General features: G+C 42.7%; 1 protein-coding gene across 1 annotated transcript in view; it reads left to right on the top strand.

Annotated features, from left to right (window-relative positions):
* Positions 1 to 26,319, top strand: part of YPEL2 (yippee like 2) — a 52,102-nt gene extending 25,783 nt beyond the window's left edge. Inside the window, exons 2-4 of the mRNA XM_006154621.3 lie at positions 15,240 to 15,283; positions 16,291 to 16,399; positions 22,222 to 26,319. Coding sequence (XP_006154683.1) covers positions 15,240 to 15,283; positions 16,291 to 16,399; positions 22,222 to 22,311 — 243 coding nt within the window. The 3' untranslated portion in view covers positions 22,312 to 26,319. The remainder of the gene's footprint in view (positions 1 to 15,239; positions 15,284 to 16,290; positions 16,400 to 22,221) is intronic.
* The last annotated feature ends 32 nt before the right edge of the window (positions 26,320 to 26,351 follow it).

The following is a 26,351-nucleotide window of genomic DNA, read 5'->3' as shown; positions in this document are numbered from 1 at the left end:
CTCCCAAAATAAAGAAAAAAAAAAAAAAAAAGAAAGATAAGAAATATGGGTGAGAGTCATGCTTCAGGTAACTAGTTGACCCTTTGGTGTCCTTCAGATCTCAATGATCTTTATCTGAGATAAAGTCCTATGAATGTTTCATTTTGACATCCTCCACTGGACTAAGACTGCCACTGTAGTAGTTCACTGCATGAGATTCCAGAGTTCAGTCTTTACAACTCCTTGAACACTCTTCCGGATTCTCTGATCATTCCTTACCCTGACGTCCAGGTACCAAAAGGATTTTAAGGATTTCTTGGCTTTTAATTGTACTTTTTCAGAAGTTGTGAGATTCATTCATTCAGTGGTGAGCTGGGAAAGCTGTTTTCAGTCTGGGACTCAAAAAGAAACTGTTCCCTTGGTAATCCTCAGTCAGCCTTAAACCTTATAGGTCTACAAATTTAATTTTATTCATTCATTGAAGAGTGACCAGGCTCTGGTAACAGGATTCACTATAACACAGCTCACAGGAAGCTAATTGGTAAGCCAGAATTCTCATTCATTCATTTGCAGTGGAGTAGATTATCCTGAAAGCGTGAACTGTGTTATCTTCCTTGAAGGTAAACCTACTTGAGCGAGAGAATTAAATTTAGGCTGTGGCTAAGTAAATATGGAATCAGAGCAGAGGAATTTGAATAGTATATGAGATTTTCATTGGTTCTGACAGATTGATCTATCCTTCTTCATCAAAAAGACAAATCTTCCAAGTGAACACCCTCTAGAAAACTCTCGGGACTTGGAGGCAAAACCTTAGGTTTAAGTTTTGACCTTGACTTCTAAGCTGTGTGAAACGGGGTTGAGGGGGTAGTTCCATCAACACCTCTGGGATTCAGTTTCCTCCTTTGTCGTTTTGGAGGTAGAATTGGTTAATGGGTGTGAAAATGCTTTGTACATTCTGACCTCCTATGTACACGTGAGTTTTACTGTCTGTTTAGGCTCTCTCTTTTTTGTGAAATCACTTGAACAACACCCTTCTTACCGCATCTTCATTCTTCCCTAGACTTTGGACCCAGACTCCCTGGGTCTCTCACTTATTGGTTGTTTGACCTTAGGCATATTTCCTAAACTCCCTTTGCCTTCCCTTCCTCATCTGTAAAGTGGGGGGATGACTGTATCTACCTCATTTGGTTGTTGAAAGGATTAAATTACTTGACTTTGAATTATAGTTTGAATGCTGTCTGGCACATAGGAAGCACCATCTAAATGTGAGCCATTATGGTTGTTATTTTGCAATTTCCAATTTAATGAGCCACCTCAATCTCATTTGTAAACTCTCTCCAACTCTCTACAGTGATTGCTTATTGGAACATGGCTTGAAAGCAGCCCTCTCTTAGCACGTAGCTTCAGTCTTAGAGGGTGGCTTTCTTTGGCATTTTTGCCTAGACTGGTCATAGGGAAGGGGTTACTTTGTTGAGTCTATAGGTTTTGTCCACTGACTCTCATAAATATCTCATTCGCTAATGCCCAGTTGACTTTGGGAACAGGTATAGATTTCTAGGCACATTAACTTGTGATTGATATATATATATATATAAATAATTTTTGCGATAGGGCCTGTGCACTCTGGAGAGAGACAGGAAAAGTGAGAAAGCACCCTGCAGGGCGGATAGCCACACCACAGTCCCTTTTCTTCTATTCTCCTCTCAGGATTTTTGGGTAGGCACGCACACATTCCCAGCATGTCTTTTAAGCCACCAGATCTGGGACTCAAACCATGAGTCAGCCATCTGGGATCCAAGCTGCCATAACCACCATGCCACTGGCTGGCTCTTGTGTTATCTTTTTTTTTTTTTTTTTTTTTTTAACTCTAGCAACTCTGAATTGTTTTCAAAGGCCTAATGGTTTTGAGAGAAATGTGAGCCTCTAGTATTTCAGTCCTCTTAAAGTTTTAGTTTTATATTTGAACTGCAAAGGGCCCACCTATTCACAGCTGCCTCCCATTACATCCTGGTTCCACCACCTCCAGCCTAAGACTCGAGAATCCAGCCTCCCTGAACAGACCTTCTGAGGGTGACATATCAGCCTTTCTTGTCCAGAGGCTGGGGAAAGCTAATCATCGGGAGCTGGCGGTATCTGTTTTCCCACTGGCTGCCTGTTTACATCGGTATTCACTCTCCTAACCCTTTGCCACAGACTAGAGAGGTTTATCCTGCTTCTGGTGCAGCAGAGAACAATCACATTGCCCAAGTCCTGTCTGAGGAACAATTAGGAAACGCATAGGAGAGGAGCTTGTGGGGTCTGTAGCTGTAGAGGGTTTGAATGAGAGTCTAGGGAACTCTGGTGGGATAGCCCAGCCTCCAGACTAATCATGCAGCTTCCATCTTAAATCCTGAAAATCTGGGAGTAAAAGGAAAAGAAACAAACACTTATTAAATGCTTTTCGTGAACCAGGCTCTGTGCTTAATACACACAATTCATTTAATTTTCATCACACCCCTCCAGAATAGGGGTGCATTATGGAATAGGTATTAAGTTTCTCCCTTTTATAGTTGGGACCCTGCGTCTCAGAAAAAGATGAGGTGATGGATCTGAGGTTACACAGCTAGTGAGGGTGGGGTCCATGGCCTTCTAGGCTCCAAGGCCTGCATTCTTTCCACTGAACTTTATAATGGCAGATATGACCCTCTGAGGGAGCAGGCCTTGCAGATCTTTTGGTGTCTCATTCCCTCAGCCCATCCTTGTAGGCAGCCCATTTCATGTCGGTCAACCGGAAGGTGCCTTTGAAAGGTCTGCTCATAAAGTGGCTTACATCCAGGAATCTCCCCCTTTCAGCAATAACGTGTGGCACTCAGACCCCCTCACCACCTTTTGTTTTTGCAGTTTCAGGCATCATGAATGCTTCCATGCCCTTGGAATTTTATGACTCCACACAGCAGATATTTCCTCCTTTAGAGCCAGTCCCTTCCCTGCCCCTCCCTCCATCTGTTTAGGGAATGTGAGAGTGAATTGAGACCTGCCATAGCGCAGAGCCATGGGAGGAGGGGCCTTAGAAAACCATCCTTCTGTCCCTATGCAGCACACATAGCTTTTTACCTGTGTCTCAACAGTTCCCAAAGGTTTCTCAAAGGTTTCATAAACATATACGAATGACTTTGTTCTATCCTACTCATTCCTGGTGACATGTGACTTGTGGGAGCCACACAGAATCAGGAAATTCTTCCTTTTATAATTAACCTAAGTCTCTGTTGTTTTCATCTTAGTCCATTTCCTCTTGTTCTTATTGCAGACAAGATGGAAGAAATCCCCTTAAGTTTTCTTATTCTTAGCTACACACTCACAATTCAAGTTGTATGGGCTCTAACTCTGGAAGTTTTCGTCATTGTTCTTTATTATCACTGTTCTCACTTTCTCCATATGCTTCCTCAAGGGTGAAATCCAAACAGGATCTAATGCTATTTTGCTTGTGATTCAACTCCTTGGAGTGGAGGCTGTGACTTACTTTGACCTTAAAAAGGAAACCTCACCAGGCCTAGCCATGGTTGGAGAAAAGAATGAGAATGAAGAAAGGACTCACCTGACCCTTCCCTTCACTGCAGTATGTCAGATCTCTTAGAGGGGGAGTGAGGGGGTGAGGTGGGGTGGCTATGTCAGCAATTGAAGGACAAGGGTTTCATTAATCCTTTTTGTCTCACTAACACATCTAAACCTACTTTAAAAGGTTATTATAACTATCCCTTAAAATGTATAATGTCTTGAGTGAATCCATAGAGACAGAAGGTAGACTTGTGTGGTTGCCAGAGGCTGGTGGAAGAGAGGGTGGTAAATAAATGGTGACTGCTAATGATGTGAGATTTCTCTTTGGAGTGTGAAAATGTTCTGGAATTAGCAGGGAAGGTTGCACAACCTGTGAATACACCAAGAACCATTGAACTGCATACTTTAAAAAAAATAATGGTGACATGAATTACATCTGTTTTAAAAAATTCAGTTTTATCTTTGTACCAATAAGCTCTTTTATAGCTGTGTAATAGAAGCAAATTCTAATAGTACAAAATATAGCGCATACCTTTATAAAATGCTTAGGGCCAGCAGGTGGCCTGGTGGTTAAGGCAGTGGACTCTCACAAGGTCAACCACAGTTCGAGTCCCGGACCTGATGACTTGCTTTCTTGCTTTCCTTCGCTGTCTCCCTGTATGTATCTCTCTCTCTGGTCAAATTAAAAAAAAAAATAATAATGAGCAAAATAAAATAATTTAAAAAATAGAAATGCAAGTTTATAAAGCACTCTCATGCACAGTATCTAATTTGTTTCTTAGACAAATCTGGTGTGAGCGAGAGTACTACTTTATTGTGCCCATTTTACAGATGAGGAAATTGACACTCAGAAAAGCTAATTGGCTTGTTCTAGCTAGTAACAGTTATTATATGGCAGATCCAGGGCTCATGCCCTGGCCGTACCCTGAGTCTTTGAAGCCCATGCCATTAACACTGTATGTACGAATGGTAGATCGGAGAAGCAAGGACCATGTGCTTTAAGAGCTGTGAATTCAGAATATTGTAATTGGAAGGTATGATGAGAGCTTCCCTCCCTCCATATTTATGGAGACATCGAGATGCAAAGAGAGGAGGCCTTGCTCTTTGCTGTAGGAGGAAAGAAGACAGTCACCAAAAGAAGTTTAAAGAACCGATGAGGGTAGAGTCAAATTTTGTATCTCTCTTCAGGTTCCTGAGGAGATTAAAGAGGAAAGATAGGAACGTTTTCCTCTGGACTTCATTCCTCTTGTTTTGCTTATTATTTTCAATAACCTTATGACATGGGCATAGTTTCCATTTATAGACAAAAAAGATGTGGAAGCTGAGTGAGGTTAAATAACATAAGGACAAGCTGCTAGTAAGTTGAGTTTATAAAGGCAGGATTTGAACCCTGCTCTTCTAATGCCAAGATGCTTTTCTCTTGTCCTATGCAGATGTGCAAGGGATCATCTAGCTCTCAGATGTCACAGCTGGCTAGGCAGGTAGACATCTGCTTCCCCCTCTCTCTGCACCTCCTGAGGCATGTGCTAAATTGATAATGGCCGACCTTCCCAGGGAGAGGAGGGGGACTGCATTTAAAAGGTTCTGCTCCTCTGCTGGACCCTGCATGCCGGGAAGCGTCTGTTCAAATGACTGGCACTCCAAGGCAAGCACCTGCTCCCATCACCCGAGGGAGGGGACTACATGTTTGCGCCGTTGCCACTAGCCCCAAAAGTATTCCGTTTTCAACTGTTCTTCTACTTTTCAAAGGAATTGTTGCCTTCCAGACTTTCAGAGGGGCCAGAAATGAGTGGTTTTGGCTATTAAACAGGAAACTCAAAGCCCTTTCCGTTCCTTTGAGCTGGCTGGAAGGGTTGGGCCTGGAACTATTTGCTTTAAGGGACAGAAGCAAAGTTTTGTGTAGTTTAAAAAAACAAAAAACCTTTCCTGGAGGCCTACAGACCAGCCTGGGTTGATACACAACATGGAAAAGAGCTGCCTTGTTGCCTGGCAGTAATGACAGCAAACAAATGTGTCTGACAGTCTGTTTGGCATCTCCTGGCCTGAAATTCTGTTTATTTCATTCTAATTGCTTCCTTAACTTCCTTTCAGTCACTCCACCTTTGGTACCACCCTTACTCTAGGGAGTGCCAGGCTGTGCCAGGTTGTGCCAGGCCGGGCTGGGCCCCACAGGATACAGTGATCCAGCTGGGGCTATTCTTGTCTGTGTCTATTTGCAAGATGCCTGTTGTTCTCAGTGGCTGTTTTCGCCGTCATCAATGTTGACTTGGCAGGCGCCCCAGTGTGGAAGCCATGGTAGATGAGCTTCCACAGTTCTGCCTCAGAAAATGCAGGCTGGTCCTGAGGCCTGGGCCAAGCAAACAGACATTCAGGGGCACTTCCCCTCAGGGGTACCTGAGTGAGTACTGCCACCAGAATAGCCCTGATTGGGATCAGCACCCTTTGCAGAGTGTGGGCCTCGGCCAGTACACTCATACAGCAGTCCTGGAGGGACTGCTCTGGCCTGCAAGGCACCTCTGGACCTGGCCCCCCAGCTCTCTTCTCTGCTGGGTGTACACCCGTTCACCTCTCCTCTCTCGAGAAACTCAAATCTGTGTCAGGCTAGAGAAAGTAACTCTTAGACCATGCCCTAAAGCCAGCTGGAACCTCCAAAACAGTGGCCTCCTCCAGACTTACTTCCTCCATCAGTAAAATGATGGCACATATATTAATTTATCCTAAACTATTAATTCATATTTAAATGTATTATGTACTACTATGTAATATATACATTATAAACACATAAAAAGATATTTTTTAACAAATAATTTTTAAGGTTGGGAGAATGTAGTCAGCCACCTGCACACTTTTCAGAAAAGGACATTCTTTTTTTTTTTTTTTTTAGATTTTTCTGTAGGGTGCATGTGCTCACTGAAGAGACAGAGACAGAAAATGAGAAATCACCCCCTGAGGGGATGGCCATGTCACAATCTTTTCTCCTTCATTTTCCTTTTGGGATTTTGGGCCTGGCATGAGTTTTAAGCTGCCAGGTCTAGGACTCAAACTGCAGTCGACTACGTAGTAGTTCAGTGATGTAACCATGACTCCATCTGCTGGTCCCTGTCTGAAGTATTTTTTTAATAGATTAGGGAATTACTTATAATTTCTAATTGTACAAATAAAGGAATATAGTACAGATAGAGGAGATTCTAGAGATGACTTACCATTTAAAAAAATGTACTGAAATTTTTTTTTTTTGGAGAGGTTTTTGATATAGGGCACATGCACTCACCAGAAAGGCAGAGAGGAACACAGAGACAGAAAGTGAGAAATCACCCCCCGGGGGGATGGCCACGCCACAATCCCTTCTCCTCCATTCTCCTCTCGAGATCTTGGGCATCCATGCACACATGCCCAGTATGAGTTTAAGCCACCGGGTCCAGGACTTGAACCGTGGTTGACTACATGGGAGTCCAGCAACATAGCCATTACGCCAACTGCTGGTCCCAAAAATGTACTGAATTTTTCAGAATTAATTTTAAGGGACCAATAGATGGCATAATGGTTTCATTGCTGAACTCCCATGTAGTCGACTGTGGTTTGAGTCCTGTACTTGGCAACTTGAAACTCATGCTGGGCGTATGCATGTGTGCCCAAGATTCCAAGAGGAGAATGGAGGAGAAGGGATTGCAATGTGGCCATTCCTCTTGAGGGGTGATTTCTCACTTTCTGTCTCTCCGGCAGGCATACACAGCCCATAGGAAAAAAAAATTTCCCTCTTAAAAATTAATTTTTAAATTTACATATAATTTATTTTTTACTGTACAGTTCTGAGTTTTGACAGTCTATATCGTATCTCCTAACCACCACTACAACTGAGATAACAGAACACTTCCAGCTCTCCTGTTACTTAAAGTTAGAGTCTAACTGTCCCCTTACTCAGGAACTCTGGCAACCCCTGATCTTAGTATAACACGTTTCAGATTCATCTGTGCTCTGCAAATCACTAGTTCCTTTTTCATTACAGTGTGGTAGTATATGATGTGCCGGTCTGTTTACCCAGTCACCAATCCAGAGACATTTACGTTGTTTCCAGTTTGGGGTGATTATAAATAATGCTACTGCAGACACTCTCATACAGATTTGTGTGTAAATACAGGTTTTCATTTTGCTTGGGTAAATGAAACTGCCAAACTCTTTCCCAACGACCATTTAGCAATGTATGAGAGTTCCAGTTGTTACACGTTCTTGCCAATATTCATTTTGTCAGTTAAGAAAAAAATAAATGAACTATTCTAATGAATGTTGTGGTGGGTTTGATAGAGTTCAATTTATCAACTTTTTCCCCCCTTTTATAGATCACGTTTCTGGTATAGTATCTAAGAACTCTTTTTTCTTGTTTGCCATAGGGTCCATGCCCTCCCTCACCAGGGAGAGACAGAGAGAATGAAAAGGAAAGTGAGAAATCTACCTCCAGGGGGATGGGCGTGCCGCAGTCCGCTCTTCTCCATTCTCCTCTCTGGATTTTGGGTATACATGTGTACATGCCAGACCATCAGGTCCGGCACTTGAACTGCGCTGTCAGCCATGTGGGATCTAGCCTCCTTAATCACCATGCTACCTACTGACCCTAAGAACTCTTTTCTAACACAGGTCACAAAAACTTTCTCCTAAACTTTTCTTCTAAATGTCATCCATTTTGAATTAGTTTCTGTACAAGCATATAATTTTTAAGTCATAAAAATAATGAACATTAGGGACCAGCAGTTAGAATAATGGCTATGTCGCTGAACTCCCATATAGCCAACTGCGGTTCAAGTTCCTGGACCTGGTGGTTTAAATTCACACCGGGTGTGTGTGTGTGCATGCCCAAGATCCCTAGAGGAGAATGGAGGAGAAGGGATTGCAGCGTTGCCATCCCCTCTGAGGCGGTGATTTCTTGCTTTCTTTCTCTCTGTCTCTCTCTGTCTCTTTGGCGAACACATGTACCCTGTAGCAAAAACCTCTCCAAAAAAAAAATAAATAAATAAACATTGAAAACATTACCCAATGCCAGTTTTTTCCATAGCATAAGTTCAAGTACTTCACTGTAAATGAAAACCTCTTTGTGGTACTCTATCCCGTTACAAAAAATTGTGAAGATCCTGCTGTTTAAATATCTTGTTTTTGTAAAAACAGCCTCATTATTGACACCCTGTAGCATACAAACAACTGTAGTCACAAGATGTTAAAAGCACAGGTAGTAGGACACTGAATAGTGCATGCCTCATCCCTCTTTCTATAGACCTTGTCTGTATGTGACACACACTAGCTCAGGGAAGGTCCTAGTGGCAATCTGTGTATTGTAACTATTTAGTAAAACTTACATTCTAAGGTTAAAAAAAAAAAATTTCTAGTATTTTTTTCTCTTCCCTGGATTGTCTTGCCTACCTTCAGAGGATACTGCTGCTCTGGAGAATCTCATGATGTTGCCTCTCTCCCTGCGTTCTCATCTGTGTCTAGCAGGTAGTAGATGATCTGAGAAGATTTGGCAAGTAAATGCATGCATTCTTCAAGGTCTTTTCCTGTCGTAAGTGGTGACGTTGTGTGGTTTCATGTTATTTTCCTGTCTGCTTTCTTCTAGGACTCATTTCTCATAGTCACCTTCTTCCAGTCTCTGAACTTGAAGGTCTTGCAAATGTTTCTTAGAAGACTCATGATTACCCATAATTTTGGAGCTGGAAATGGGACTTGGAAGTCAACTAGTCCCAACCCTTTATTAAAATTAAACCAAAAGTAAATAAAGTGTGAATATGTCCCTAAAATGGAAATGTTATGCAACAATAAAAAGAGAATGAACTATTGATATATATAATAATATAGATGAATCTTTTCTTTCTTTCTTTTTTTTTTTTTTTAAGGAGGAAGCAATCCTTTATTTTCACACTTTGACAAATAGGGTTTAAGGAAAAATCTTTCCAGTGGAGATTAGTGAACATGAAAATCAGCCTCTGGCCTTCAAGCTGCTCTGCTTGGGGCCTAGGCTTCCCTTGCCCAAGTGATGAGGTAGAAGGGTGTACTTTCCTTCTTTATTAGCTTTCCCATGGCTTCTTTGTTTTTTTTGGGGGGGGGGTGGAGAGATTTTCACATAGTGCACGTGCGCTCTCCAGACAGACAGAGAGAGACATAGAGACAGAAAGCGAGAAATCACCCCCCAGGGGGGATGGTCACGCCACAATCCCTTCTCCTCCATTCTCCTCTCGGGATCTTGGGCACACATGCACACGCGCTCGGCATGAGTTTTAAGCCACCGGGTCCGGGACGCGAACCGTGGTCGACTATGTGGGAGTCCAGAGACATAGCCATTACGCTAACTGCTGGTTCCCTCCCATGGCTTCTTGATGGTACTCATATGTTTGATCATTTTTGCCAAACCATACATTCTGTGAAACCATCAAATTCTATCTTGCATTCTTTCTTTTTTTTCCTTTTTCATTTATTTATTTATTTACTTATTTACAGTATTTCACTATACATCAATACAGTATACAAACTGAGATTTTCCATCCAGCATACATTGTATATTGGCTCAATCAAGGATATTACCATACATGTTATCATCTATGAATAATTTTCTGTTTCTTGCTTTTTACATATTTTGTGTTTCCCCCTCCTTTATTTCCTATCTCTCACCTTCTACCAACTACCCCTCTTCTCCCACACTGTCTCTGGTATATACAGTTGTTTTCCATCCCATTTTTTTACACATTTAATTGATTCATTAAAGATCTTAATTAATTTAAAGACTTTCAATATCAAGCACAGCTGATATACATATTTAAGAATGCATGTCTGGCTTTAGGCGTAAACTTCAGTGAGTAAAGTGAACATACTATAAAGTAGCACCTCGCTGGGGCTATATAGCTTACTACAGTCATTAAATAGGTATTAATAGATATTTTTAATATGTTTTTTAATTTCAAGAAAAATAGTTTTAGTTTTAATAGAGCAAAATTTAAAAAAAGTTAAGAGAAATTTGCTTAAAACTTAAAGTCAGAAGAAAGGTTAGGATTCAGTCCAAATCATAGGTAGATGAGCCTATCAGCAATTCAAGAGAAGATAAAAATCCTTAAATATGGAAATGAAAACATCAAAGAAAATCAGTGTTTTAGTTTAAAGTAAAAAAAATTATACTTCATTACTTTACACTCATGTAATTAATCTCTCTTCTATTGAATTTGCAGTGTTATTGTGGTCTGATCTTCCCATTTAAACTCTGGAAGTTAACATTCACCTCCAGACTTGTCCCTACCATTAGGCTGGCCATTCTCTTGGTTGTTTCTTGTACTCTTATTTCTGTGTCTGACTTTAGTTTTCCTGGTATAGCATTCCCTTCAGCACTTTTTGGAGAGCTGGTATGGTGTCAGTAAATTCTTTCAGGTTCTGTTTATCTGAGAATGTTTTTGTCTTTTTTCATATAAAAGATAATTTTGCTGAGTACAGTATTCTTGGTTGAAATTATTTTTCACTTAACACTTTGAATATATTTTCCTATTCTTTCCTTGCTTGCATTGTTTCCGATGAGAGGTCTGATGTTAGCCTTATCCTTTGAAAGTAACTTGATGTTTCTCTCTTGCCAATTTTAGTATCTTGTCTCTCTGGTTTTGGTCAATGTGGCTATGTATGTCTCAGGGAAAATCTTGGGTTGATTCTATGTGAGGTCCTATGTATTTCTTGGGTCTGGATATTTGAGTGCCTCTCTAGGTTTGGAAAGTTTTCTTCTAGGATTTCATGGAATAGAATATCAATGCCCTTATTAGTTTCTTTACCTTCGGGGATACTAATGATCCAGATGTTTGGGCATTTAATGGTATCTAATATTACTTGCATGTTATTTTCATTTTGGGGGGTTATTTTCTCAGTCTTTTTGGTGAATTTTTCTAGGTCAGGAGGTTCTATCTTCTACATCTGAGATTTGATCTTCTGCATGATCTAATCTACTTTCGATATTTTCAACGGAAGTTTTGTTTCCTGCACTACAGCCTTAATCTCTATTTGATTCTTTTTTATGGTGTGTATCTCCTCTTTCAGATTGTCCAAGAACTTCCTCACCTCCTGGAACTCAGTGTCTCTTCTCCTGCATCTTCTGGAGTTCATTGTCTCTATTCTCTTGCATCTCTGTTAGCTTTGTCACTATAAAGATTTTAAATTTTTTATCTGACATTTCCATACGTTCCTTTGTATTTTTTATAGAGGAAGAGGAGTTACTCTTTTCCATTAGAGGAGAGATATTTTATTTGTTTCTCATATTTCTTGTGCCTCTGCAGTGGTTTCTGGTCATCTGATGGATTATACTCACTTCCCTATTTTTTGGAGTTAAATCTGGCTGGCTCCTGGCTAGACTTGGGAGCAAGCGAGTGAAGTCTAGGCAGAGTCTACGGTGGTCAAAATTTCTGAATGGAACCTCTTATAGCTTAAATATAGATGACAGCTGATTGGCTTATCCTGGCTGGCTCCTGGCTAGACTCAGGAGCAGAAGGGTGAAGTCTGAGCAGAGGATCTTGGGTGGTTAAAATCCCTGAATGGAACCTTTTTGTAGCTCAGATTTAGATGGCGGCAGATTGGCTTCTCCTGGCTGGCTCCTGGCTAGTCTGGGGAGTAGGAGGGTGAAGTCTGGGTAGTGGGTCTTCAGTGGTCAAAATTCTCTATCTTGCATTCTTTCCCTGCCCAGGTACTATTGATTCCATTCTTTTTCAAAAGCATGGCATTGAGATGGGAGCTTATGGGGCTGTTCACCACTTTGGGCTGTCAGCCGGTGATCTACATTAAGGCCCACATTTTCTGCACACCAAAGAAAGGCATGGCTGCCCACTGCAGTGCCCTTGTCTATAACATGGATGAATCTTAAAAGAATTATACTGAAAGAAGCCAGACAAAAAACACTACATACTGTATAATTTCATTTATTAAAAGATCTAGAGGGTCAGCCCTATAATGTAGTGGTTAAGCACTGAACACTAGAAGCCAGATCCCACATGGCTAACCACAGTTCAAATCTCTATCTACCCCAGGGGCCAGCAGGTGGTATGGTGGTTAAAGCTCTGGATTCCACATGGCCGACTCCATGGTCTGAGTCCCAGACTCAGTGGCCTGACAAATGTTCCATGCATGTATATGTATGCACACGTTCCCAAAATCCAAAGGGGAGAAGGGATTGTGGCGTGACCATTTTCACACTCTCATTCTGGCTAGCACATGGCCTATGTTCCCCTATGGGAAACAAAACTAAACCAAACCAACTCCAGAGACTTAGAAAACACTTCAGATACCCATGCATACATACATGCCCAAACTCCTGACAGGAAGGAAGAATGGAGGAAAAAAGATTATAGCATGACCATGCCCCCTTTTGAGGGGGGAAGAGGGGATGTCTCTCTTTCTCTTTCTGGCAAGCACACATACCCTCTGGCAATAACTTTAAAAAATCTAGAAAAAACAAATTATGGTGACAGAAAACAGTGGTTGCCTGTAGACCCACGGTTGGGAAAGGGGTAAGGGGGAGATTGAAGTCTGGATTCAGAGTGGCATGAGGAAAGTTTGGTGTGATGGATTGTCCATAATCTTGGTTGTGGTGAAAGTTTTACAGGTAGATATAGATATGAAAACTCTAATAGTACACTTTAAATATGTGCAGTTTATTATATGTCAGTTATACCTTAATAAGGTTTGTGTGTGTGTGTGTGTTTAAAGAAAAAAGAGGCAATTTGCTCATGGAATAAATATTTAATAAATGTTTACTGTTTGGGCTGGCAGGTGGCATGGTGTTTAAAGATGCTGGACTCCCACTTGGCCAACTATGGTTCAAGTCTTGGACCTGGTGGCTTCCTTTCTCATGCTCCCCCTCCCCCCTGGTCAAATTGTAAAATAATAATAAATAAAGTTAAAATAATTCTTCAAAAAAATAAATACTTACCATGTGCCGGATTAACATGCTACATGCTGGGGATTGCAGGAAGAGCTTGAAAATACGACCCAAGCCTTCAGGGAGATCACAACCCAGTGAGAGAGTTAGATGAAATGAATGTTTTAAACTCAGGGTAAGAAAGAGAATAAGAGGAGTACAGAATGTAGGGTCAATGAGTGCCACTTCCTGGAGAGGTCAGGGAGAGCCTTATGGAAGAGGGGAGCTGAGCTGAGGCTTAGGCCTGGCCAGGAGGAAGCCTGCCTCCGCAGAGGGAACATGTGGGCAAAGGTAATGAAATCAAGTGCCAGGAACTGCCTGTGGTTTGGTCTGACTAGAGCAAAGGATACAATGAGAAAGTATAAGAGAAGAGGCTGGAGAAGTGGGTGGGGCCAGATCTTGAAGCTTTCACTCCCTTGGAAGCCTGTTAAGTTGAGCCAACAGTTGGGGCAAATCTAGGCCTGTGTCACCAGGACATTGTGTCATTTAAACATTTGGTGTGGATGTCCAGGTTTGGAGGCTGTGACACTCAGACAGCTCAGTGGTAGCCTGGGAGTTCTCATGTTCCCAAGGTTGTTGCAGTACCCCAAAAAAGGAGAGAGCTGGCTTATATCTGGACAGCAGGTGCACCTGGGAGTGAAGGCATCTGGTGGATTTGAGTGTTGGAGCCAGACAGAGGGAGTTTTTCCACAAGTAAAGAATTCTGCCTTTCTCTCTGGCTGGCAGCATCCACCCCTGAAGTCCTGTGCATCTGGCAGAATGACGGGTGCACAGTGATTTGTGCCCTCTCTGGTGCACCCCTGCTCCCCTGGTTATCTTTAACTAGCCACCCCCAGGTTCCTTCTGCTACTGAATAGTAGTCATGGGAGAGTCCCTTGTTTGTTTGTTCGATTGTTTTTAGAGTGCCTTTCGGAGCAGACTAAGATACTCAATTGAGGATACGATTGTCAGACCACATTAAAAATGCAGGCATCAATGCAGAACACGGCTGGCTCATGTCGGCCCAACATCTCGGTGTAACCAGAGGAGGGAAATGCAGACAGGGCCCGTGTTGGTGGAAACAGGCGCTAAGTTGCACGGCAAACTCTGGTTCCTGTTTCTCTTGCTCCCTGCCACCTTCCAGCCGGAAGGAAGGAGCTCATATTTAAACTGGAGGCTAAAACGGGATTGCTGCTTGATGAACATTTCTATGATGTAGAGATCAAGTTGCTTACACCTCAGAAGAGAGGTCCCGGACTCCCATTTAGGAAGGTTGTAACCGTCGTGGCAGTTAGGCTCTTCCAGAAGGCAAGCCGAGTGGGCGATAAGTGTGATAAGTGTGAGAGTTGGTTCTCGCGTTGGGGCTCTTTGCTGCGTGTGGTCAGGCTGGATCAAGAGAGCAAGGACAAGCGATCATCCTGGTTCCATGTCCTTGCAAGCCTGGAAAACTGGGCAGCACAGATGGCTGAACTCAAGTGGGGCCAGGAAAGGCCAATGTGGATTAATTATCTCAGGTGGGTTAATTATATCAGGTGATATCAGTAGGGAAGTTTTTAATGGCATAGTGGGGTTTGGGTTTTTTCCATCTTCTCACCTGGGCTGGTGAAAACAGTCCAAGTGCAGGCTGGTTCGATCTCACAGCTCTGTTTATTCTGCCTTCTCTCCCCACGCCATCCCCCATGCCATCTGCCAGCTGGACGGTTAGCTGGCTCAGTGCTCGCTGTTGTGTCAATCCTAGAAGGTCATGCTTGTCGTGATTTGGGGTTGGTTTCCCAAATGGACGGGTAAACCGGGTATCTAATTATTGATCTGTTTTCTTGCATTTCAGTCGTTCCAAGGAAGTCAAGGACGAGCATACCTCTTTAACTCAGTGTGAGTGTCTCTGAATGGTACATCTATTGTCTGGGGCAGATTTTCAGGAATGGGGAAAAGCAACCCTTGATGATATAAATCATGGACGCTGCCTTCTCTGTCACAATAAAAATCCCATGGAACATTCTCTCCCCTGTCGGTATAGTCAGTTACCTTGGGGGAAATGTTTGGGCAGCATCTCTGGCCGAAGATGATATATTCATTACACTCCATCAGAGGTCTATAGTTTCATAGGGAAGAAACAGAAGAGCTTCTGAGAGAGCCTCAACATGGAAGTCTCATAACCAGATCTGACACATCGCTGGGGAAGAGAACAAGGGCGAGCAGAAGACACCATCTACTGAAGGGCCTGAGGAGGGGTGAAGGCCCAGTTAGTGAATCGCCTCCATACCTACTCCAGTCACAGAGTATGCACAGCCCTCCGTCCTCCCAGGCACATGGTTTCATAAGCTTTTCCCTGAAGGCAGGTGAAGATCACACAAGCCAGATGAAATATTAAAATGGAAATCTAGTGTGTTCAGCTTGAGAGAGGTGCTCTGTGAGGGAGTAAAGCATGTAAGATATTCTGGGCTCACTCATCCTGTGATAAGAACGAGACCGTGCCGTCACGTTTGATACCTTCAGCTTTATCTATCCTCACTAAGCTTTTGAGGACCTATGCTAACAGCTGTGGACCACACAGTGCAGTTTTCAGTATGTCCCCTTAAATCACAAGATTAAAAGCATCTGTTAGAAAAGTTTAATTTCTAAGCAAAGTCACAATCATAAAGACTATTTTAATGGACTCACTGAATGAGAACTTGTAGATGTGAAATTCATTCTGACTGAGCTATTTTCACATGGCTACCTTTTGGGGATTGTTACTGATTTCACTTTTAGACCCTCCTCTTCTCAGTGTGGGCTTCCCTTGGGGCAGCCTTCCCAGTTAATTTTTGCTGGAGGCTCAGCTTGAGCAGCTGATGATATGCATGTGACTAACTGCCTGCTCTTTTTGTCCCTCGACATAGAGTGAACGTGGGCTGCGGGCCTGCAGAAGAGCGAGTGTTGCTAACAGGACTGCATGCAGTCGCAGACATTTACTGTGAAAACTGCAAAACCACTCTGGGCTGGAAATACGTAAGTAAAGAGGAGTCTGGTTACTAGAGGAGTAGCCTCATGTCAGAAGAATGCTTTCTTCTCGCTTCTATGGTCTGTGGATTATGTTAGACCTGGACAGGAAACTGAGCTCAGAGAGCAGTCGCTGGTGTGTCATCTGTCCTGACACTCCCCTCTCCCTGTTCATTACTTCACACCCCCCCGAAACACACACACGTATGCACTCACACTCACACACGCTTTTAAGGTGAGTAGACAATAGCAATAGCACATGAAATTTCCTGGCAGCCAACTACATGCAGGTATATACATTATTTTATTTACTCTTCAAATCATCCCAAGAGATTAGGCGCTATTTTCATCCCTGTTTTATGGATTGGGATCCTGAGGCTTCAGGAGGTTGGAAGCATGTCCAAAGTTACCTAGTCATATAATACTAAACCAAGATGGGACTCCATGTAGTGGTCTGACCAGAGCCCCTGCTTTAGAACTGCCATACGTTGATGCTCCAATAAAGGTTCCTAGAACTTCTAGGTCATAGACCATGTTTTAGGTGTTGTCAGACATTGTCTTAATTAATATCCAGTGTCAGATAAAGTGAGGGCTGCAATGTCCCAGACAGACTCATTCTCTCATTGTTTAACTCACCAAAACACTTTAGGGCCCCTTTGGGGCCTAGGAAGAATGAGCAGTCCTTTGCCACGGTGAGAGGTGGGAAGGGTGGGTATCCGCTGCTTTAACACTGGTTACTATGCCACTGTAGACACAGCCCCCATTGTCCCTCTGGTGAGTGGTGAAGTGCCATGTAGGCAGCTAAAGTCAGGTTCAAATCTGGATTCTTTCACTTGTCAGTAGGTCTTCAGCCAAGCTGCTTACTTTCCATGCCTTTGTTTCCTCATACTTAGAGAGTCAGATAATGCCTGTAAAATATTTAGTTTATCACCCAGCATATATGTTCAGTGAAAATAAACTTATACTGTCACTGTTGATATTGGCAGATCTTTCTCGGCCTACATGTGTAGATGGGCATTAGAAAAAAATTTTTTTTGCCTTCTCTGTCATCATGAGTATATTAAAAAATCAGTCTTCTTGTCCCTGTGAGGGCAATTTGTTATTCCATGTAAAATGTCTTGAATTCCCCCACCTGTCATGTGGCTCCTGACCTGCCACTGGCTTTGGAAGGAGCCCGAAGAAATAGAGCTGCTGCAGGGCGCTCATGAAGTGTCCCGGTTCATCACCCGTAACAGATGTACCACTTTGGTGCAGAATTTGGTAGTGAGGGAGTCTTAGTGTGTGTCAGGAGTACATGAAAAATCTCTGTGCTTTCTGCCCAGTTTTGCTGTGAATCTGATACTGATGTAAAAAAGTCTAATTGGGAGGGAGGAAATTTATAAAAATAAAACAATGCCAACAATAGATGTCATATAGAAAATATGACTCCATTTAAATAAAATTTGAAGATTTATACATTGTTTTGAAAAAAATAAAAAAGACTGCCTTAGGTGGCGTCTACAGTGGAGCTTAGCAGCACTGCATTCAGATTCCATTATAGTCAGTAGTTCTTTCATTTTTAAGAATTAATTAATTAATTAATTAATTTATTTATTTATTTATTTTTCACATGAGTTTTGCCAGAGAAAGAGGGAGAGGGAGAGTGAGAAAGCAAGCTGCAAGGTCTGGGACTTGAACTATAGTCAGCCATGTGGGACTTCCAGGGCCTTAACCACCACACCAACTGCTGGCCCCCGGAGTCCATTTCTTTTTTTTGAGAGGTTTTTGCTATAGGGCACGTGCGCTCGCCAGACAGAGAGAAACAGAGAGACAGAAAGCGAGAAATCACCCCCCCCCCCAGAGGGGATGGCCATGCCGCAATCCCTTCTCCTCCATTCTCCTCTCGGGATCTTGGGCACGCACACACACGTGCCCGGTGTGAGTTTAAGGCACCGGGTCTGGGATGCGAACCACGGTCGACTACGTGGGAGTCCAGTGACATAGCCATTACGCCAGCTGCTGGTCCCTCCCAGAGTCCATTTTTCATATCTCTCATGAACTATTTATATTTATAGGAAATAAACACAAATATAAATTATTTATATTTATATCTCTCATGAACTTTTTTTTTGAAAGATTTTTGCTATAGGGCACGTGTGCTTGCCAGAAAGACAGAGAGAGACAGAGAGACAGAAAGCGAGAAATCACCCACCAAGGGGGATGGCCATGCTGCAATCCCTTCTCCTCCATTCTCCTCTCGGGATCTTGGGCACGCACGCACAGACGCCCGGCGTGAGTTTAAGCCTCTGGGTCCACTCGAACCGCGGTCGACTACGTGGGAGTCCAGCGACATAGCCATTACGCTTACTGCTGGTCCTTCTCTCATGAACTTTTTCTTTCTAATCTAATCTAATAATCAGATTAGAAAGAAAAAGCCTAAACAGTGTGTTTTGTGATGCCAAGATGGCTTAGCCACAGCTTCCTATGGTTGGCTTGGGTGTTGCTTGTGTTGCTGGTCTTCTCTATATGGTCCCAGGTGCCCTCAATGAACTTGAGAGACAGTATCCCCAACAGGCTCAGACACTACAATCCTCCCCCCAGCTTCAGCCCGGTCCTGATCATAGACCTGCAAAAGCCTGGTGAACTCAGGGAAGTCTCTAGATACAAACCCTAGAACCTTCTTGTGTGGGTCAGCCTTGTAGAGAACAGTGTGTTTTTACCTCTGCACCATCATTCAGCCCCCAGTTCTATTCTGTTTTTGTTTTTAGGTTTTTGCCTTAGGGTGCATACGCTCACCGGAGAGAGACAGCAAGAGGTAAAGTGAAAAATCACCCCAGTGGAGGATGGCCACACCGCAATCCCTTCTCCATTCTCCTCCTGGGATTTTGGGCATGCACACACACGCACTCAGTGTGATTTTCAAGCCACCCAGGTCCGGAGTTTGAACCATAGTCAGGCATGTGGGAGTTTAGCATCTTAACCACTACACCACCTGCTTGCCCCCAGTTCTGGTTTTGATTGCCCAGAAATGTTCTGCCCAGGCCAGCCTCGTAGCCTAGTGGTTAAGGGAGCATGGATCCCACATAACTGACAGTGGTTTGAATCCCAGCGCAGCTTGAATAACACTGGGCACATGTGTGTTGTGCCTGAAATCTCAACGGGATAGAGAAATGGAGGAAAGGGGATTGCAGCTTGTCCACACCCCACTGGTGATTATCCCCTGCTCCTCGTCTCCCCTAAGGACACATGCCCTCTGGCAATTAAAACAGCAAATTTAATAGAACGGTTATGCCCTTGTCTCTATTTTCTAGCCTCATGGGCATCTTACTCCACGGGGGAAGTGTTAAATTAGAGACAAAAAGAATACCTACTGATCACCTCTTAATGTGCTTAGAGCAGTGCGTTATTCTTTCATTATTTCCCCTGACCATCACAGTAATCCTGTGAAGTAGCCCAATGTTCTAAGGAGTTGAAGAGAGAGTAGGGTGGTTTAGTGAGGCTTTTGATTCTGGGAAGAAAAGCAGGACCACTGGGTGTTTCCATAGATTCCAATCCTAGTGCCCTTTCCACTGCGGTCCAGTTCCAACATTTTGCAAGTGCTTGTGTGGCTCAGGGCCTGTTGAATTTTTTTCTTTTTCTTTTTTTTTTCTTTCTTTTCTTTTCTTTTCTTTTTTCTTTTTTTTTTTTTTTGCTTAGTAAGAAAACTTTCTCTTAATTTTGCTTTTCTCCCCACAACCCTGAACACATACTATGGAACAATAGACCTTATTTCCAAACCACATTCCTCTGTTGTGTACACATACACAAACACACACACTTAGAGCCAGGAAATAATGAAGTGTCAGGAAAATTGCTGCTGATCCCACAGCTCTCAGATATGTGTGGTGTGTTTGCACATTCTCTGTTCGCTCTCGATTCCTCTCTCCTTTCCCTAGCTCTTCTGTACTTTATGGGATGATTTCTGTCTCAACAAGAGATCGAAGTCTGAATCTTTGTTCTGAAACCCAAAGCCCCTGAGCTCTAGAACAGAAGGTACAGTTCATATGAATGCTGCCCAGAACCTACTGACTGTAGGATTCAGTTCCTCACTAATTCGAGGGGCTCCGGAGGAAGAGCTGATGTCCACTGCTTCTGCACGTCAAGCTTAGACACATAATGATACCCTCCGGCGACCAGTGTGTCTCAGACACCAAGACGTTCTTTTTCATCTGTCTATCTCTGTGCATAAAACAGCCCTCTGTCCTACACCTCCACAGGGCTCCTTTCTGTGGGGCTCATTAGCTGGGAGAGCCCAGAGTGCTGTAAGATTCAACAAGTAATCTGCCAGGGGGTTGGTATCGAGTTTTCCCTCTGGAGGCCCGGCAGTTGGCGGGGGGGAGGGGGGGGCGCTAAGAGCTGCCAGGTTTTCCAGTAAGAAGTTTATATCCTTCCTGTCTCTCTGGAGAAAGGCAAGGAAGGTAGATCTAACATTTCTGACACTGAAACAGCAAGAAAAATGAAAGAAAAAGGAGACTTGTTTGGTTTTATAATACTTTGTTTCTCTTTCTAAGTGTCTCTTCAAATCTAACAAGTATAGTTAAAAATTATAAGCAAGGAGCTGGCAAGTGGTGTGGTTAAGGTGCTGGACTCCCACATGGCTGACTATGGTTCGATTCCTGGACCTGGAGGCTCGCTTTCTCACTCTCCCTCTCCCTCTCTCTCTCTTTCTCTCTCTGTGTGTGTCTCTCTCTCTGGTCAAATTGAATAATAATAATAAATGAATAAATAATTATCTTAAAAAGTTATAAGCAGACTTTCTTGTATTTCTAGAAACAAGTTGAAACAAAACATATGGTTATATCCACAGAGCAGACTTCAATTAGCATAGAAATCAATGGTCCTCTAAGATTATATATATACTTATACATGTATATATGTTTATGCATAAATATGCTATATAGATATAGCATCTCATTCTCTAAGTAGGTTGATCCTATAGGAAAACACCTTCAAGTCTCAAAAAAGAGTGAGTTCAGGGAGATAGAGTCTGTAAAACTAGTTAATCAAGATTAAAAGCAGCTGGCCCAAGACATTTTCTGAATTGCACTTGCAGCAGAACCTAATTTTTTTAGGGAGTGAGTCCATGGTAGCAGTGCCTTTTGTGTCTCAGTGCACTGACTGCAGAAAGGGGCACCTGAGACATCTACATACACATACAAGGGGACTTCAAAGGGTTCAAGAAAAATGAAATTATAGTATAACTTTATTTTGGTGCAGAAATCTTGAAATCATTTTTCATAGCATGCATTTTCATGAACTTTTTGAAGACCACTTTGTATATGTGTATGTATGTAAATAACTCATTCATGCAGTATTTACTGAAGATCTCTTGCCATGTAGTCTTCTAAGGATACTACAATGAACAAAACATGAAAATACCTGCTTTCCATGTGGTTTATATTGTAGTCATTGAAGACAGACAACAAAATAGAAATGTGAATTCTAATGTATGTTCAAAGTGGTAAGTACTATAGAGAAAAATGAGGGGTGGATAAGGAGAAGAAGGAGTGCTAGGATGGATGCTGGGATTTTAAGTAGAGCAGTTAGTAAAGCCTTCATTGAGATGGTGCCATTTGAGTCCAAGATTAAGTGAACAACGATCCTGAAGACATGCATTGTAATGTTGAGAAAGCCCTGGTATTGCCTCAGTTCCTCCATTAGTGAAGGGCTTGAGTGGTGGGAATTCTCTCAGTGAATTTGGGTGAGGATGGGCCCAGACCTTAGTGGTCCTGTCGCCTGTCATCAGTCACGTCTCTGGCTCCCTGCTACCCAGTTGTCATGCAGTGTCTTTTCTCTTCTTCTGTGTTTCCTAGGAACATGCTTTTGAAAGCAGCCAGAAATATAAAGAAGGCAAATACATCATTGAATTAGCACACATGATCAAAGACAATGGCTGGGACTGATTGAACAGCATTGACCCAACCCAGTGTCCACGTGAACGCCATCCAACTGAACATTCTACCCAAGCGTGAGAGAGTGACTGAACACTTGGTTCCATCCATGTAGGGGCCTTGCCATCTGGGGCATCCTCCCACCCTGACGCCATCTTTCTGGTGACTGGCCTCTAAATTACTGTCTCTCTGTCTCTTTGCTTTGTATCTGTTTGTGAGTTGATCCTGGCTTCTCTCTCTGTTCTAGTGTTGGCTGAAAACAAAACAACAAAAGGAACAGATCCTTGACCGCATGGCGGCAGCCCACCTTGATAAGGGCCCCAGGGGCCATCCACGAGCTGCCTGATGGCTTCTTGTCTGGAGAGCAGTGGCATAGGGGTGTGAGGAAGAGGGAAAAGGGAACCCTTCAGGACTTGGGGGTAGGCAGGGGGTGGGAGGGTGGAGTTAGGAATTACATTGCACTGCTCCTGGAGACGTGGTAACTTAGGCTTGAAATAATTGAGTTGTCTAAAAGGACAAAGAAAAAAAAATACCTCATGACTGAATTCTCTCTAATGAGAAGTATCTGTTCCTGACACCAGTTGTGCCAGGTTAGCAACTGAGCACAAGAAGTGGCCCAAATTCAAGCTGGTGAGGCAAGGGCCTGATTGTCTTAGATTGAGTTGAAGAGTGTCCCAGAAGCATTGAGTGTCTCGGGAAAGCCTGGGTGGGTTTTGGTAACTCTGGTGCCTCACTTGGCCTCTGGGTATCATCTTCATTGCCTCTTTAGCACCCGTAGGTGAGGGGAGAAGAGCCTGCCATTTGCAGTAGATGCAAGATCCAGATATTCCAAAGGCTTTAGTCAGCAACCAAGTAAAATCAAGGATTGAGAAGAGCAGGGAACATAGGGAGAGTTCATGAAGAAATGACTCAGCTATTGAGCCAGAAAAATAAACAGTAGAACCAGTTAGCAATTCTGTCTTTCTTTCTGACCCTTAATAAGAGAAATACGGCGAAGGGTGGGGATTGAGTAGAAATAGTGCCAGGAGTTGCTTAGATTTGAACCAGTATAGGTTAGGTGCCTCTTTTCTCTTCAGATATGCAGTGGCTTCAGTGGGATCAGCAATTCTTTGTTCTTAAGAGTTTTCGATTTTTTCCCCCAGTTCTGCCATGGTGGACTGTGGGAAATGAAGGCCCAAGGCCTTTGAGTTTAGTGATAATCTGGCTGGTAGATTCCTCATGCCCCTAGTTGTTCTCCTAGGACCCGAATGTCTTGTATGGAGGGAAATCCTGTCAGCATGGTCCAGCAATGGGGCAGGTTACAGATTCCATTATTACCCCTGGCCCAGCACCTCTGCACCAAACTTCATTATGTCAGGAAGTACGGAACAGCTGTTTGTAAGGCTCATGAAAAGAAGAGGAGTTTGTTACATTTAATTAACACTGTGAAGTCTACCCTAGAGCAATTCAGCCAGTACACGGTGCATGATCAAAACTCCCTTAATGGAGTTCACTTCATTTCCTAGACTAAAAATATTGCTGTTAAGCTATGTGTGTGCATTAGGTGATTCTCAGCATCTCATTCTCTAAGTACACTGATCTATAGGAAAACTCACCCTAAAGTCTCACAGAAGAGTTCATAGAAGTAAGAATCTATAAAATTGGTTAACCAAAATGAAAAGCAGCCAACCCAGGACATTTTCAGAATGTAGCAGAACCAAATTGTTATGGGGAGCGAGTCCATGGTAGAAGTGTCCTTTTTTGTCTCCATGTGCTGATTGCAGAAAGGGGGGACCTGAGATGGGCATGGTCCTGCCCTACCAGTGGTGAGTGGCAGGACTACAGGGAAGCAGGGTAGCTCTAGTTTAGCAGTGGATTGCCTCTGTATGATGAAAGGATTCTTAGAAGTCAAATTTTGTTCCCCAAGCCTTTTTGTCCAAATATTTCCGATGCTATAGTAGCCCTGGGAGATCAAGAACATTGTTTCCCCCCATTTTACTGCAGGGCATACTGAAGTTCAGAAATATTTAATTTCTGCTCTCAGGAAAAACAGTTCCTCTGGCTCCTAGGCCCAAATTCTCAATAAAAAAACATTTTTCAACTTTCACATTCCTAAACTGGCTTGCCAGAACAAAAAGTAATGATTTCCCCTCTCTATTCCTCCTGAAGGAAGGGACTTTTATTTATGAATTTTGAATAGATTTTTTGCTTAGGAAATATCCTGGCTAATGCTAAGTCCTATCCATAAGAAGAAAATGGGGGATGGGGAGCAAATATGGGTTGACATTCATCTTTAAAACTAAAAAATAGAATGTGGTGACATAGAAACCAGACATGGGAAAACCTGGAATTTTCAGAGGACAGAGGAGGAGACCAGTATACCACTGTTCTTTGAGATGGGGTCTTTGACTGTTGTGTGCACTGAGTAGGCTCCAGTCAGACCCTGGTTTTAGTTTTTATCCATTATCCATTGGGCATCCAGTGGGTGCATAGTACCATACCTGGTATGAGAGAGTTGAATAGAGTATTGGTTTTCCCATAACTAGAGGGGAAACAACAACAACTCATTATTAGTTTTCCCTTTGTGTCGATGAAACCGAAAGTGCTTCTTATAATGTTAGCGCCATCCATGGCTTGTCTATCTGACATTTAGCAGTATGGGAGAGGCCATAGCTGAGCGATGGAGATGTATCAACTCATGGCCTCAAACGAATCATCTTTTAATTTTCTCACCAAATTATTGACTCAGAGCATAACCAAAGACCTCATCCGTTCACCCTTGGTAGGTTCAGGGAATTGGAGTTTGTTGATGAAGCTTGGGTAGGGAGTAGGGAAGAGATAGGGAGATGTAAGAAAGGGAAAGGCATGGAGTTGTATACCTCAGCCAGCAGCTGCCTTCATTTTGAACTGAAGTCCAGCCGGCAGACTCTGTAGTTCCATCTCCCCTGTGCCACCACTGAAGGTTGTACAGCCTTGGCCCCCCCTGGAGTATACACAGACCCCCAGGATATAGTCTCAGGCTACTGATGGGTTGATTTGACATGAACCAAATACAGCCAAACTTGATGCCCACAGGTTGTCAGCTGGGCCTGACTGAGTACTGCCCCACCTCCTATGACAGTAAGATCACGTAGGTAGGATAGAGTACATTTTTACAGGTGGATCAGTGTGTGCAAAAGAGATGTCCCTTTATAAAGAGATTTTCGAGTGGATATATAGAAAAGAAACAGTTGCTTGTAAAATATACTTTTGTAAATAATATTTAATTTTTTAAATAATATATTTGGTGCTGTTTTCTCAGATCCCCTGAGAGCACTTTTTATTTTCATTTTAAATTCTATGATTTCCTCTGCATTTCTTGAAACATATTTTAAGGGAAACAGTGATCACCAATATACTTTTTTTAAAATGAGCTCTGTTACTTTAATCTGGATCAAGGCTTTAAAGCAATGCATTTTTTCCCCAATGGAATAGGCTCTGCAGTACATTACAAGGTTGAGAATGAAAAACCTTTCTAGCATCAGTATTGGCTTAAAAAGAAAAAAAGTAAAATTAGTATTAACAACATAGAGTGATTCCTTTTGTTGGAAGAATTCCCAACAAATTAGAATCTCGTTTTTAATGTGTGTGTGTGTGTGTGTGTGTGTGTGTGTGTGTGTGAAAGCACTTTGGATTGTGCCTCCTATTTTCTTTTTTATTGGGGACACTATAACTACAGTTTACACCTTGGGCGCATAGTTTTTCTTCTCTCTGGTTGTTTTTGTTTCTCAGTGGACCAATAGCACAAACCGCAAGGATTTTTTCTCCCCGAGCATGGCGCTGTTGCCAGATTGCTCCTTTTTCTCTCTGTGCTCAATTCTCATAGACTATAGAGGAAATCCGCAAAGACGAAGCAGAGTCAAATCTGTGCTGTGATGTGAGCGTGTGAATCATGTATCCCACGGTTCTGTTGACTTAGAAGCCACATCGTGTTAAACATGAACAGGTTTGGGTTAAAAAACATTAATAAAATAATGCACATACCTTGTAGGTACAGTTTTTTTTTTTTTTTTTTCCTTAAAGGTTAAATTGCC

This window comes from Tupaia chinensis, unplaced genomic scaffold, assembly GCF_000334495.1.
Source record: "Tupaia chinensis unplaced genomic scaffold, TupChi_1.0 Scaffold000416_1, whole genome shotgun sequence".
Classification (NCBI taxonomy): Eukaryota; Metazoa; Chordata; class Mammalia; order Scandentia; family Tupaiidae; genus Tupaia; species Tupaia belangeri.
Note: the sequence above shows the minus strand (reverse complement) of the source record. Positions and strands in the feature narration are given on the sequence as shown.